Source organism: Chiloscyllium plagiosum, unplaced genomic scaffold (assembly GCF_037043375.1).
Source record: "Chiloscyllium plagiosum isolate Xiang-an unplaced genomic scaffold, Cpla_swu_hap1 HiC_scaffold_7, whole genome shotgun sequence".
NCBI classification, from domain to species: domain Eukaryota; kingdom Metazoa; phylum Chordata; class Chondrichthyes; order Orectolobiformes; family Hemiscylliidae; genus Chiloscyllium; species Chiloscyllium plagiosum.
This window is the reverse complement of record NW_028270145.1, coordinates 3,178,115-3,193,059: the sequence shown is the minus strand read 5'-3', so window position 1 is coordinate 3,193,059 and position 14,945 is coordinate 3,178,115. Positions and strand designations below refer to the sequence as shown.

At 39.2% G+C, this 14,945-nt stretch overlaps 1 protein-coding gene across 4 annotated transcripts in view; it reads right to left on the bottom strand.

Annotated features, from left to right (window-relative positions):
* Nucleotides 1–14,945, bottom strand: part of LOC122551255 (glutaminase kidney isoform, mitochondrial) — a 119,427-nt gene that overhangs the window by 46,376 nt on the left and 58,106 nt on the right. For 3 of the 4 annotated variants that reach the window (XM_087988675.1, XM_043692870.2, XM_043692872.2), the window contains exons 8-14: nucleotides 13,999–14,031; nucleotides 13,860–13,918; nucleotides 11,021–11,087; nucleotides 10,684–10,734; nucleotides 9,091–9,267; nucleotides 7,575–7,706; nucleotides 2,498–2,590 (exon numbers count right to left, since the gene is read on the bottom strand). In XM_087988675.1, the coding sequence (XP_087844801.1) occupies nucleotides 2,498–2,590; nucleotides 7,575–7,706; nucleotides 9,091–9,267; nucleotides 10,684–10,734; nucleotides 11,021–11,087; nucleotides 13,860–13,918; nucleotides 13,999–14,031 (612 nt within the window). The remainder of the gene's footprint in view (nucleotides 1–2,497; nucleotides 2,591–7,574; nucleotides 7,707–9,090; nucleotides 9,268–10,683; nucleotides 10,735–11,020; nucleotides 11,088–13,859; nucleotides 13,919–13,998; nucleotides 14,032–14,945) is intronic. The other variant, XM_087988676.1, reaches the window with a different exon arrangement.

Sequence of the window (14,945 nt, the reverse complement as noted above, 5' to 3'; positions counted from 1 at the left end):
AGCCAGTAGAAAACTCAGAATCTGAGATGGATACGGTGGATGTCACCACCTCAACGCCTTTATTGCCTGAAGAGGATAAATTTATTCAGAGTTGCTCTGAGCACAAGAGGCGGTCTGGTACACACCACCTGTATCCGAAGCAGAGTTGGAGGAACCAAAACCTGTGAGAGAATTCCCCACAAGAGACAAGAAAAAGAATAGGCCACTTCGATGGGGAGGGCTATAGGGATTGTAACAAGGTTGCCAGGTGGATCTCAATGAGTTCCCTGACTGGAGCAGATTAACAGTCCAATCAGGGAGCTTGGGCTGAGAGATATAAACAGGAGTGTCCCTGGAGTTGTTCAGGGAGAGGTGGGCGCCGCAGGGAGTGGAGTGCATCATTTCTCCCTCCAACTCTATTTTGATTTAGTCCCTACCCACCCCTTCACTGTTTTGATCACACAGCACTGCCCTTTGATGCGAAGGGCAGTGTTTGTCACTGGCCACCCGGGTGTTTTCCTATCTTCCTGGTGGTGGAAATTGAATAAAAGATTGGTGCACTTTGTGTCTTTCACTGTGTCTCACACCTGCACACACACACCATGGGTGCTGGGGATAAAATAAGCACTACCGCACTTAGGTGGTAGTGTGGGGGTTAAAAAAAAAATAAACACAGGATAAGGGCAGTGTTTGTCACTGGAAGAAGAAAAAGAAAAAAAAGAAAAAAAAAAAAAAGAAAAATAAACAGGAGTGTCCCTGGAGTTGTTCAGGGAGAGGTGGGCGCCGCAGGGAGTGGAGTGCATCATTTCTCCCTCCAATTCTATTTTGATTTAGTCCCTACCCTCCCCTTCACTGTTTTGATCACACAGCACTGGCCTTTGATGTGAAGGGCAGTGTTTGTCACTGGCCACCCGGGTGTTTTCCTATCTTCCTGGTGGTGGAAATTGAATAAAGATTTGTGCACTTTGTCTTCCACTGTGTCTCACACCTGCACACACACACCATGGGTGCTGGGGATAAAATAAGCACTACCGCACTTAGGTGGTAGTGTGGGGGTCAAAATAAAAAAAAAAGAGAAAAAGAAAAAAAAAAAACAGGTGTGCTTGCCCTTTGAGGTGAAGGGCAGAAAAAAAATAAAAAATATAAACAGGAGTGTCAGGGGTCCTCAGAGCTGGCTCTCAGGAAGCCAGAATCATATCAAGTGCTATGTACTTTGAAATAAAGGGTGACTTAGTGACAAGATACCAGTCTGCGTGGAGTTATTTCAGTCTGCACCATGAATACAAATAAAAATTTCTTGTCACTTTGTTCATTCTTTTGCCAGCTACTTTAAATTTATGTTCCTCTGGCAGTCAAACAGCCTCTTAGTGCACGATGTTTATCCTAATAACTACTGAAATCATTCCTTATTTAAGGTATTTCTTTTATAGACAATCCAAATCTTTTCAGGTTCCTTATATTTGAAGCTTTTATCCCCATTTAATGATTTTATTAATTCCCCTCCGAAACATTTCCAGAACCTTTAAATCCTTCATCAGGTGAGGTGCCCAAAATTAAACAAGACTCCAAATCAGTCCTCAGCAGAGGCCTCACCTTTATCCCCCTATGCTCAAACACCCCTGCCCCAAGTCCCTCCTCCCTACCTTTTATCTTAGCCTGCTTGGCACACCCTCCTCCTTCCTGAGGAAGGGCTTATGCTCGAAACGTCGATTCTCCTGCTCCATTGATGCTGCCTGACCTGCTGCGCTTTTCCAGCAACACATTTTTCAGCTCCAAATCGAAGTCTAGCAAGCAATTTATACAAGTGTTGCTTTACTCCCTTGCTTTTGTATTTTATATTTCTATCTATAAAATAAAGGTTCCAGTCTGCTCTTCATGACCATATCATCTTGTCTTGTCAACTTCAAAGATTGTTTTGCATATACATCTAGTTCTCTTACATTTCTGCATCGTCATTACAATTGTTCATTTATAAATATATAAAAATAACTGGTATATGGTTTATTGCAAGGCTAAATTTTGAAGAACGGTTAGGAACTAGAATACCAGCAATTCCTAAAAGGAATGGAACACATCAAAAAGCAAAGTAATTTCTGTAAAAATTATTTGTTTTGTATTTATTCTTAATATTCTTTGTACATGAAATGCTATTCAACATACTTTCTTCCCAGTGGTACAGGGAGTAGATGTAATAATGGCTCTGAGCAAATTACATGTCCTGAAGAGGCAACTACAAATCATAATTTGATTTCTACTCCTGAAAGATTATCCATACATGAAGCTCAGCATTTGATAGTTTTTTTTAACTAAACCTGTTCTGCTCCTATTTTCAGTGGAAAACACAAAGCAATTGCTGTTTCATTTCAAAGTAATTGCAACAGATTTGATTCTTTCTGATAATGCATCTAACAAATCACCAATCCTCATCAACTGAGCATTTTGGCAGCTTGAGATTATTCATTTTTTTCAAGAATAGATAAAAATTTATTTTCAATCTGGTTTTAAAAGTTAAACTTACCCGTACTTCACCACCTTCCCTACGAGGATCATGTTTCTTCGCAAAGTGTCTCAGGTTGTCATAATTATGGAAGTTAAACAGCGAAACAAGATCCTAAAATTAAATTTAGGACAAGAATCCTCAGTTAACAAGACCAACAAACATTGTAAACATTTTTTAAAACAGTAAACCAGAGCTTGGATTGTTCAGGTAAATTCTTCTTTGTAGCATTTTCAGTTTTAAACCCTCACAGGGTATGGACAGGTTTTAGTATTTTACAACACAAACAGTTATAGTCTTAAATAATTTGCATTTAACTCAAGCAATACAAAAGTGTATCTGTATTTAACATCCACATTTAATATGATTTCAATTAAAACATAAAACAGTACAGTCCAGGAACAGATGCTTCAGTTCACCATGTCTGTGCCAATCAAAACGCAATTTTAAACTAATCCCATCTGCCTGCACATGATCCTCACCTCTCTGCTCAGTGCTTATTCATGTCTCTATTTTGGCACTAATTCTTTTTGACCCCTGGAGCCTACTGCAATCACAACAGTATCTACCCTCAGATTCCAGACCCAAATGCCTACCCTCAGATTCAAGACCCAAATGCCAAACCTCAGGCTAATTACAGAAAATGGGCATGTACAGTCATTCTCCATATCCACAAGGATTCTGTTCCTGAGAACACTGTGAATGAAATTTGCGAGTATGGAGCTTCCTTAAAAATAGGTTTTAAACAAAAAAAATCACTGATTAACATTTTTTGCCCCCCAATGTTAATTTTTGTTGTTACTTTTTTTTGGTGTGAATTGGCAAATTTGCGATTTTGCAAATACTGAGGATTTAGTGCATGAACATAAGAAACAGGAGGTCTAATGATAATGTCACGGAAATGACAATCCAGAGGCCCCAGGCTAATATGCTAGGATATATATGGCAACTATTGGAATTTACACTGGAATTAATTAAAATCTGGAATTGAAAGCTAGTCTCAGCAATGGGTGACAATGCAACCATTGTTGATTGTCATAAAAAAACATCTGATTCAATTCTATCCTGTAGGACAGGAAATCTGTCAGTCATTCTTGCATGATATGGCCTATACCTGATAGCAACGTGGCTTACTTCCAAATACCCTCTGAAATGGCCTAGTATGCCACTCAGCTGCACCAAACTGCTATAAAATTTAAAAAGAGTTAATTGATAGTTATACTATCTGGTATCAACCTAGAAATGACAGCAGCAAACACAGGTCTGTCAACCCAGCAGAGTCCTCCTTACTAACACCTGTGGGCTTGTGCCTATCTAGAAGAGCAGTCCCATAGACTAGTCAGTCAACATCTTAACATTATTATACTCATCAAATTCTATATTACAGGAAATGACACCATCATCATCAATCATTGTGTGCTGTTCCAACCATAGCCCAGTCCCAGAGATGGAGGCCTGGAGGGGAACTTGCAGGTGGTAGCGTTCCGTCAAGATGGTAATAGCCCTAGTAAATTCCTGCAGTGCATTTTGTAGATGGTGCACACTACTTCATTGACTATCAGTGGTGGAGGGAGTGAATGTTAGTAGATGTGAAGGAGGTCAGATAAGGAGCAGCCCCAACATATCAAAATGTGTGATATCAACAACCTGAAGCTTCAACACAAGACTACTTAGAAACCGAAGCAGCACGGAACAGTGCTAAACAATTCCACAATCAATGGGTCACATCTAATCTTTACAATCCTGTCACATCCAGACATGAATGGAGGTGGACAATTAAACTAACAGAAAGTGGCTCCTTCAAATAAAACCTGATCCTCAATGATGTGGGAGCCGTGCACATCAGTCCAAAAACAAGGCTTAAGTATTGCAACCACTTTCAGACAGGAGCCCTGAGTGGATGATCTGTCTATGCCTTGGATGTCAGACTTCAGTCAATTCAATTCACTCCACATGATGTCCAGAAATGGCTAAAGGCTCCGGATACTGTAAAGGCTATGAACTTGCACAATAGCACTGGTATCTATCTGGCAAAGTGGAAAACTGTTCAAATTATATCTCATTAATAAAAAGTAAACCAAAAGTAACCAGGCTAATTACCACCTCATCAGACTAAACTAACAGTTAATTGCTGGAAAGGATTGTTGGCAGTATTATCCAGTGGCAATTTCTCAGCAATAACTGGATCACTAATGCTCAGTTTGGGTTCTTCCAAGGTCACTCAGCTTCTGACCTAATTACAGCCTTAGACCAAATGCAGGAGAAAAATAGCTAAACTCTAGATGTGAGGTGAAAGTCTCTGCCCTTGACATTAAAGTAGCATTTGACTATGGCATTAGGAGCCCTAGCAAAGCTGAAATCAACAGGAATCAGGGAAAACGCTTCACTGTTCATTCACCACCTTCCACATTCACTCCCTCCACCAATGCATAATGGCAACCATTTACAAAATGCATTGCAGCAACTAACCACAACTCATTCACCAACACTTTCCATACCTGCTACCACTGCTATCTGAAGGACAAGGGCAGCAAATGCATGAGAATACCACAAGCTACAAACTCTCCTCAAAAACAAACCTCATCTAATTATGGAACATTCCACTGCTCTTTCAGTTTCAGAGTACTACATTGGAGGAGTTCCAAGATTTTGACTGTGACTTTACCTACCCTAAGTACTGCAGAGATTCATAAGACACTTAGGGTTGAGAAATATATGCAGGCCTAGCCAGTAACATGGGCAAGATAATTTGGCCCCTTGAACCTGCTCAGTCATTAAGATCCTGGCAGATGTGATTGTGACTTTGAATCCATTTTTGTGGCTAACAAAACCCCACTCACCAAAATAAAATCTTCATTCCCACATCTTTAAACTATGCCACAATCTAGAATCAGGGAAGTGTAGTTATACCCTACTGAAGATCAATGGCACAGTCAATTGCGTTAAAGACTGCAGACAGGCTGAGATAAACATAAGCATTAGGAGCAGGAGTAGGCCATTCAGCCCTTCAAGCCAGTCCGCCACTCTAAGATCATGGCCAGTCTTTTCGCGGACTCAGCTCCACTTAACCACATTTTCACCATATCCCTTAACTTCTTTATTTTTCAGAAAAGTATGTACCTCAGCTTTAAAAGCGGCTACTGAAGTAGCGTCAACTACTTTCCTGGACAAGGAATTCCACAGACTAACAACCCTCTGGTGAAGAAGTTCCTTCTCAGTTCAGTTCTAAACCTGCTTCTTCTAATCTTGAGGCTATGCCTTCTTGTTCTACTCTCACCCACCAGTGAAAACATTCTATTTCTATTTTATCGATTCCCTTTATAATTTTATGTTTCTATAAGAACCCCCCTCATTCTTCTGAATTCCAATGAATATAATCCCAATCTACTCAGCCTCTCCTCATAAGCCAACTCCCTCAACTCCAGAATCAACCTAGTGAACCTCCTCTGCACCCCCTCCAGTGCCAGTACATCCTTTCTTAAGGAGACCAAATCTGCATGCCGTACTCCAGGTGGGACTCACCAGCACCTTGTACAGCTGTAACATTGCCTCTGTTTTTAAACTCAACCCCTTTAGCAATGATGGACAAAATTCCATTTACCTTCCTAATTACTTATTGTACCTGCAGACCAACCTTCTGCGATTCATACACAAGGACACCCAGGTCCCTCTGAAAATCAGCATGCTGCAACTTTTTACCATTCAAGTAATAATCTATTTTGCTATTATTCCTACCAAAATGTATGGCTTCACATTTACTAACATTGTATTCCATCTGCCAGACCTTTGCCCACTCACTCAATATATTTATGTTTGTCTGCAAAGTTTCACAGTCCTCTGCACACTTTGCTCTGCCACTCATCTTAGTATCATTGGCAAATTTTAACACTGTACATGTGATCCCCAACTTCAATCATCTACATAAATTGTAAATAATTGTGGTACCAACACCGACTCCTGAGGCACACCACTAGTCACTGATTGCCAGCTAGAATAGCACTCATTTATCCCCACTCTTTGCTTCCTGTCAGACAACCAATTCTCTAACCCTGCTAACACTCTACCCCTAACACCGTGCATCCCTCATCTTATGCTGCAGCCTCATGTGCGGCAACCTGTTAAAGACCTTTTGAAAATCTAGGTACACCACATCCACTATGTCCCCATTGTCCACCTTGCTTGAAATATCTCCATAGAATTCCAAAAGATTTGTGAAGCATGACCTGCTCTTCATGAACCCATACAGTGTTTGTACAATGGGACAATTTCTTTCGCGATGCCCCATTTCTTCCTTGATGATAGACACCAGCAGCTTCCCCATGTTAGAGGTTAAGCTCACTGGTGTATAATTTTCCATCTTTTTCCCTTTTTAAACACTAGTGTCCTATTTTCTATTATCCAATTTGCTGAGAATGCCACAGAGTCCAGCAAATTTTGGAAAATTACCACCAGTCCACCTGCTATTTCTCCCACCATCTCTTTTAGTACCCTGGGATGCATTCCATCGGGGTCAGTAGACTTATCGATCCTTAGCTCCATTAGCTTACCCAACGCTAACTCTTCTGTAATAATAATTGTTTCCAGATCCTCACCTACCTTCGTCTCTTATTGGCATGTTATTAGTATCCTCCACTGTGAAGATCAATGCAAATTACCTGTTCAATGCCTCAGCCATTTCATCATATCCCATAACTAACTGCCCCTTCTCATCCTCTAAAGGACCAACATTTACTTTAGCCATTCTTTCTAGTTTCATATATTTATAGAAACTTTTGTTATCTGTCTTTATATTCTGTGCTAGATTTTTCTCATACTCTATCTTACTTTTCTTTATCGTTCTTTTTGTGGCTAAAGCAAGGACAAATGCATACCCTGCAAGCGTGAACCTGCGAATCGCAAATCTCGATGATGTACTTGATTAGTATGTGGACTGAACCAACGACCTTGGCATTATTAGCACCACACTCTAACCATCTGAGCTAAACGACCTAAGATAGGATAGGTTACATGTATTACACAATCACAAAAGATGGTGTGCAGAACAAGAAACCATGAATACTTTTGCATGTCTCATCAACTTGAATATCATTGCACTTACTTGGCAGAACTGAATACCCCTTACACTGTTGCCAAGTTTGTCCAAAGGTGGAGACCAACACATAATGCCCATCACATTGGGCACAACTAACAAAATACCACCAGAAACTCCAGATTTTGCTGGAAGACCCACCTACAAAAAAAAATATGAATTATTGTACTTACATGCAAATACACTATTGGCACAAAATAATATTTTTGATAATTATTTTATTTAATGTACTGAAACAGAACCCCTAAAAGTTCACATGACAAATGCACTATGTGGTACTGACCAAGCAGGACAGACCTAGGGAGGTTTGAAAATTAATTCAGTTTGTGTGCCAACAAATGTGATTAGTATTGGTGATCTAATACAAGGCAATAGTAGCTAGCATTCCTGTCCAGTCATTGAATGGCACCTGCCATCTAAGAATACAATCCCACTTCAGCAATGAAATTCCCAAATACCTTTTCAGTCCTGCCTATCTAAACACAAAGCTTCTTGGATGAACAACTCAAAAGACACCCACTAACAGAGGGACCAGCACATTGGTTTCATCACATAATTCTGGAATCATAATATGCTTCAACATAACTCTGGGAAAAAAATGTGCCAACACACCCACTTTTAGCCTACAGAATGCTCCAATACACTCCTGGAATCTACAAATGAAAAAAAACAAATTGTCGTCCACTGCTTTACTTCTGAGAGATAGTAATGGTTTAGGACTGGCCAAGGAAACAAAGGAAATCAAAAGAACTTCAATGTTTATTCTGAAAATTTATCCATTGGCATTTCTGAATTTCCCCAAACGTTGTACAAAGATTTACTCCATTCAAAACAGAAGGGTGCTTCTACTAGATCGACAAAACCATCTAAAAGGTCTAAAATCTGATGACAAGGGATCATAGCTTGAAGCTTTTTATCTACAACCAAAGTTACACAGATATTTATAATCACAATACTGAAAGTTTATGACACTTAATACTTTATAACAAATTGTATTTGTTTCAGCACTAATTATCTGGTTTCACTTATGTATATAACCCAAGGAAAGTTCAGGCATAAAATATTCTTAGTTATTATTCCATGACTATTGATTAGATAATAACTTTGTTGTTTCTTAACAAAACAATACTTAAAATGTTTGAAAAGCTGTTAAGTTCAAACCATAAAGTTTCAAAACTAAGATGGACAGATGTTTTGCTACACCAGAACATTAAGGGATATGGATCTATGATGTGTAAATTGACATGAGTTACAGATTAACCATAATTGAAAGGGCAGAGTGGAATTATGTTGCTCCTTAACTTGATAACAAAGTTACTTAAATTTTTTCTCTTCTTCATGTTTAACAAAATATATTCCTTCATATTTGCATGTCTTAACTAAATTGCATCACAGGAGTCCATTATCGTGGATTAGTCCTCCTCAAATAGTATGGGATTTTCTCTGACAAAATTACAATGTGATAAATGCTCCAAGTGGAGTGAATTTGTTCCATTTATACATAACAATTAATATTGATACTTACATGAAAGGCAAACTGTCCTGAGAAGTCATACATGCCACAAGAGTGCATCAAACTTAATGTGTTCCTAACAGCTTCAGGGCTCAGAACTCTCTCGCCTGTGATTGGACAGATACCACCATTGGCGAGTGTTGCTGCCATTACACTAGCTGATTCACATGTTACTTCAATGGAACACAACTTTAAATGGAAAGAAAAAAAAAGGCAATCATTTAAATGCATCAGTGGTATGAAAGCAAGAAATGCACATATGAAAATTAACGTAAACAGCTTTAGTATAAAATATAGATGTAGAGTATGATTTCTTATAGTCTTTTTATTTTACATGATTTTCTCCTTTCCATTGCAGGCGTTATTAAAATGGGCAGCTTCCAAGTTCACTTGCACCCAGCAACTTTTCTGACAATAAAACTATTGCAAATGCCTCACATAATCTGGACATCACCACTTGGCTTCAAAAGCAAAACACAATATAAACTGGAAACCTGATACAAACAGAAACTGCTATGAACACTCAGCAGTTCACAACGCACCTTTCGAGAGAAAAGCAGAGTTGGACTGTAAGACATATGGAAGTAGAAGTCAGCCAATGAGAACATGGCTGATCTGATAATGCTCAAATCCCACTTTTCTGCTTTAGCATCACAACCAATGATTCTCTTACATATTAAAAATCTGCCCAAACCTAGGATATACTTAACAACCCAGCCTCATGAGCCCTCTGGTAAAGAATTCCACAACTTCACAACATTCAGAAGTCTTCCTCATTGTTTTCTTAAATGTACAACCTCTGATTATGAGATTATGCCCCATAGTCTTAGACTTTCCTACAAGGGGAGACAAGATTTTTAGGAGATCTGGCAGGGTAGATACAAAAAGATAGTCTCCCCTTATGAGAGGACCTAAGACTTTCCATTCAATATATTCAGCTCATCTATTCATCCTTTATAGCAACTTCACAAATGTCCTATTATAGTGTCCGTTCAAATCTGTTTCAGATACAGGTTCAAGTGGATGAGTAGTACCATGGTCAATACCAGACCTCAAGCAACATCAGTAACAAAAATGGTCATTATTGCACTGCTCTTTGTGGGCTTTACAGTGTTTCCTCTGTTGCGACAGTGACTATACTTCAATAGCTATAAAGCACTGTGGGATGGCCCAAGGTTGAGAATGGTTGTATATAAATGTAAGCTTTTTTCGCAGAATGTTGATCACATTACGATGCCAATACTGCTTTTAGATAATGTTGGCCAGTACTTCATACAAATATTCACAACCAAAACTACACAGATGCAGGAACAGAATCCTTATGTTCAAAATCTTCTCCAATAATTTTATTCATACTGGTTTTGGCACATGAAGGGTCACATTTTTGGTACTTCCAAACACTTGCCTTGATTTTTGATACCTGACACCAATTGCATATTTTGTTTTGAACAGAAGGGGACATTTTAGTATGTAATAGGCTTGCATATATCAATCCAAGTAAAAAAGCAAACATTTACTTCTTTGGAAAGTACTCAACTCTACTGTATATATTTGAATGCTAATCAACATATTTTGATATACTTGTTTTAGAACAAAGTCACTCACTTGGAAATAGAAATCTAGAACACCAGTCATGTCACTTCCTTCTGGAAAACACTAAAATATTTATAGAAGAGTTAGATTTTCGCCATTCAAGAAGGTTTGCCCTTTTGTGGAAATGAATGCAGGATAGTAGGATTTGCTAGTTTGTGAACAAAAACTCCCATAATCACTGCTAAATTGCACCACTTATTTCAGTAACCAGAAACTTAGAAAAATGAACTTCTACTGAAATGACAAGCACATGTAGCATTAAAGCAGTATAGCACCATTCAAGAGAATGAATTTATGTAACTATATACACACACTTAAGTACTTAAAATATCCAAGTGACTCTACAAACCTTCTTCTCCTTCAGGTAGTATCCTATAGCAAAATTTCTGTCTCCTGATTCTCTTTCAGACTGAAATCTAAAAACAGTAATATTGTGTCAGATATAGTTAATTAAAAGCTTAAAAGGTAATGTACCTGATTAATCTGGAGCATACTTATCCCTTCAGCACACTTCAAAGCTGCCAAGGCTTTACATTAAAAAAAAAGCTGGATTTCATGGGGCATAAAAATAGGGCAACTTTTCTTTAAGTTAATCAGCTGATGAGACCATTATTGAATGCAACAGGATAAAATCAATAATATTTTGTGGAGTTCAGAAACTCAAAAGCTATGCCTCATTGCCATGCGAGGAATGATAGTGAAAGGGAAATGGGGAAATGTAATTGCTTCTCACCTGCTGACCCACAACCATACATTTCCTACAAAGTGCCTTATGTTCAAATGACCAAGTCTACCTCTTACCTGGAAGAGCTGTTCCAACAATGTTCACAATGCTGACTCTTATCTCATTTAGTTATGACCAGCATTAACATGGTCCCCATAATCAGAGACCGGCCCAGCAAGACATCCCTCTTCCCTGAGGAAGGAGGCACACATACCTCACAGAATGCATTGGCAAAGTTGCTTTTGGCACTGCTACCAGCTCATCTACTAACACCTTAGCAGGAAAAGTAGCTAATTTAGAATTAACAGCAAGTGCTGGTAAGCAATCTCCATTTCTTGGAAGAATGCCTGGATTGGTGGCACTTTGAAGACTGCCAGAGATCAGATACCTGATGAGCCCCAGCAGGAGAGGACCCTTATGGTGTCAGCAATTCAAGACTACATTGACATGCTCAAGCAAACAGGCTTGTCAGGGCAATGGACAACACGATACAAAGGTTAGCACTGAAGCAATACTATTGGGATCCCACTACTTGATTGGACAGATTGGTAGCTGCCATGGAGAGCCAGGTACAACAGTCTTAAATATCTGTTGGCAGCACAGAGGCCAAGCAGGGATTAGCAATGTGGGGAAATTCAGTAGGTAAAAATGAGAGGGGAGTGATGCTGCATGCAATAGTGAGAGTTGTTGAGTCTTAAGAATCTACTGGCATACAGAACAACCTTGGTTATTCAAACGTCAATTATCCGAATTTCAGATTATCCAAACAAGATCTCAAAATCTTGTAAAAACTTTCAGTTATCCGAACAATGAGTTATCTAAAATAAGTACTCCCTGCGCGTCTCGTTTGGATAATTGAGGTTGTTCTGTATATGCAAAGACCTGTACTCCATTACTTGATCTACTAGGGCTCAGCACCAAGCATGGCGGAAAGGGGAATCTTAATCTCAATTCAGAAGCCCTTTCCTCACGAGAAAAAAGTTTAATAAGAGTGGGCACCCAGACGGAGGAACTGCCACATAAAGAACCCCTAGAGACCTATTTGCAGGACATTCCTGAGTTGACCAGGTTTTCACTTCTACTTTGTCTGCCACCTTTAGTACTGTGGGAGGTCAAACTGAGAAGGGTGCACCTGTCTCCAGAGAAGAAACACTTTGTATGCCTTGGTCCTCTAGACCAATGTCCCCAGGGTTGCCTAACCAAAACTCTAAAGCCAGCAGCTCAAAAGTATTGCAGGTTCCCTCCATCCTGGCTGCAGCTCCCAGGACTACATTGAGATCTGATGGGAGAGAAAGGAAGATGACGACTTTGTAAGGGTTCATTGGTGGCGGGGGTGACACATTATGTTACCACATTTGTAAATTTTGCTAATTTTTCAATATCAGCTGTCTAACTGCAACCACACACAAAGTACAGAGCCAAACCATCCTTAGCACTATCTGATGTTTTATAGTCCAAGATGTGAAGTGACCAGCTCCTACACCAACTGCAAGCTACAAAAACTTGGAACTCAACCCCCACCTCATGCATTGCAGATAAAATATGCCAAATATAGTAGAGCACTGCTTACCCCACCCTCCATCATGGAAGCCAAGGTATTGTTGACTATCCAGAACCCACCTCTTCCACATCTACAATCCCCACAGCATTCCACAACGCTGCCTCTTGTTTCCACAATAACATCCCAGCAGCACTGGCCCCTGATGAACATTTAGAGGAGCATGCAGGATATCATCAAGTAACCACTGAGTTTCATGGTGGGAATTCTTGGTGTTGAATTTCTATCTGGTAGGTGGGAGAATGGGAAACTATATATTATTGATGTAAGGTTAACTAATAATGAAATGTTAATATATTCCAAATAGACGCCTCACCACTCACTAGCAAGAACCCAGACTCTTCCTTTAACACGTGTTTGGAGAATGATCTTTTCCTACCAACGAAGAGAAGCTTCTTGTTCGATGTCTCACCCAACTTTTCTGGCTTTCTCACCACAGCCCACAACATTCAGAGATTGGGAAGATTCCACCAATATCAATTGACCACATAGCATACACATAGCTTAAATAGACAGCAATGAAATGCACAAGTCAGTTGTTGGAGCACTGGATTCTCAGCATGCTGCCAATTTCTCAAGTTTTAAAGACAATTCTTTCCCAAACACAAGTAACCCTGCTTGTTTAATAGGAGTCCACAGCATCATTTGTTTAGATACAGGTTTTAATCAGTCTGCTTTAAGACAGGAAGGGGTTTTATTTGCTTATATCATTCCTCTTGACAGAATGCGAACTTAAGCATTTGTATTTTTATAAACAATATATTTGAATATTTTGGGCAATTTTTTAACCATGTTATTCTGGGGAAGGACGCCAAGCAACTATATGTATTTATTTGAAGAGGTGAGTGGAAAAGGAGAGAGAAAAGACTGAATAGGAGGAGAAAAGAAACTAAAAATGTTACTCACGTTGCATTATTAAAGCCAACATATTCATTGCCAGCCATACGATTCAAAAACTGTGTGACCTGTGAAATAACACTATTTTCAGAAAACATTCACTTTTAGAACCTTCCTTAAGAAAATTTGAGATAAGCACTGTACTTACATAATCAAATTTCTCAGCATTGCTTACTCCCTGCTACAAGGAAAAACAGAGATATTACTTAAATAATCTTCAAATCTGAGAATTAGCTACAAATGTGCTAAGCTTTTTCTATAAAAAGCTTCATACAATTAGGTCTATGTATTTCAGTCAAAAGCAAACCTCTGAATCTAGTTAATAATAATTAGTAGCATTTATTGCTTTTAGCATACTGTCATGCCCAAAGGCATGGAGAGATTCTCTTCTTAAAAACTATATTATCTTGTTTTAAAAAAAATGACCTGTTAGATTTTAAAACAGCTGGGCAAGTTGGGTTAGAAATATCCAGAACAAAACTCATATCATCTCTCTATGTCACATCGCCCACTTGTATCAACATTCCAGTTAAGCCATAAAAGGAACCCCAAATAATGTGTCTTCATAGCTGGGTTATGCTAGATTTGATGATAATAGCCTTTAAGTTATCCACAAAGGATTTGGAGGAGGGATCAACTAAGCGATTCAGTTAAAGGAGGTAAATCAACACAAAAGCCTACTCAAATGACTGAAACTATTGGGTTTGGAACACCTTTAATTATACAGATTTGACATCTATCATTAGTCTGATTGTAACACTAGAGAAAGTGAGGGCTGCAGATGCTGGAGATCAGAGCTGAAAATGTGTTGCTGGAAAAGCGCAGCAGGTCAGGCAGCATCCAAGGAACAGGAGAATCGACGTTTCGGGCATAAGCCTGAAGAAGGGCTTATGCCCGAAACGTCGATTCTCCTGTTCCTTGGATGCTGCCTGACCTGCTGCGCTTTTCCAGCAACACATTTTCAGCTCTGATTGTAACACTAGAAGTTGCAACAAACAGCTTGACGCTTCGGCAACACCTGCCTCAGATTTAACGAAAACTAAAAATATTAGACAGAAGCTGAGGCATCTTACGTATGATTTGGAGTCAAAAACA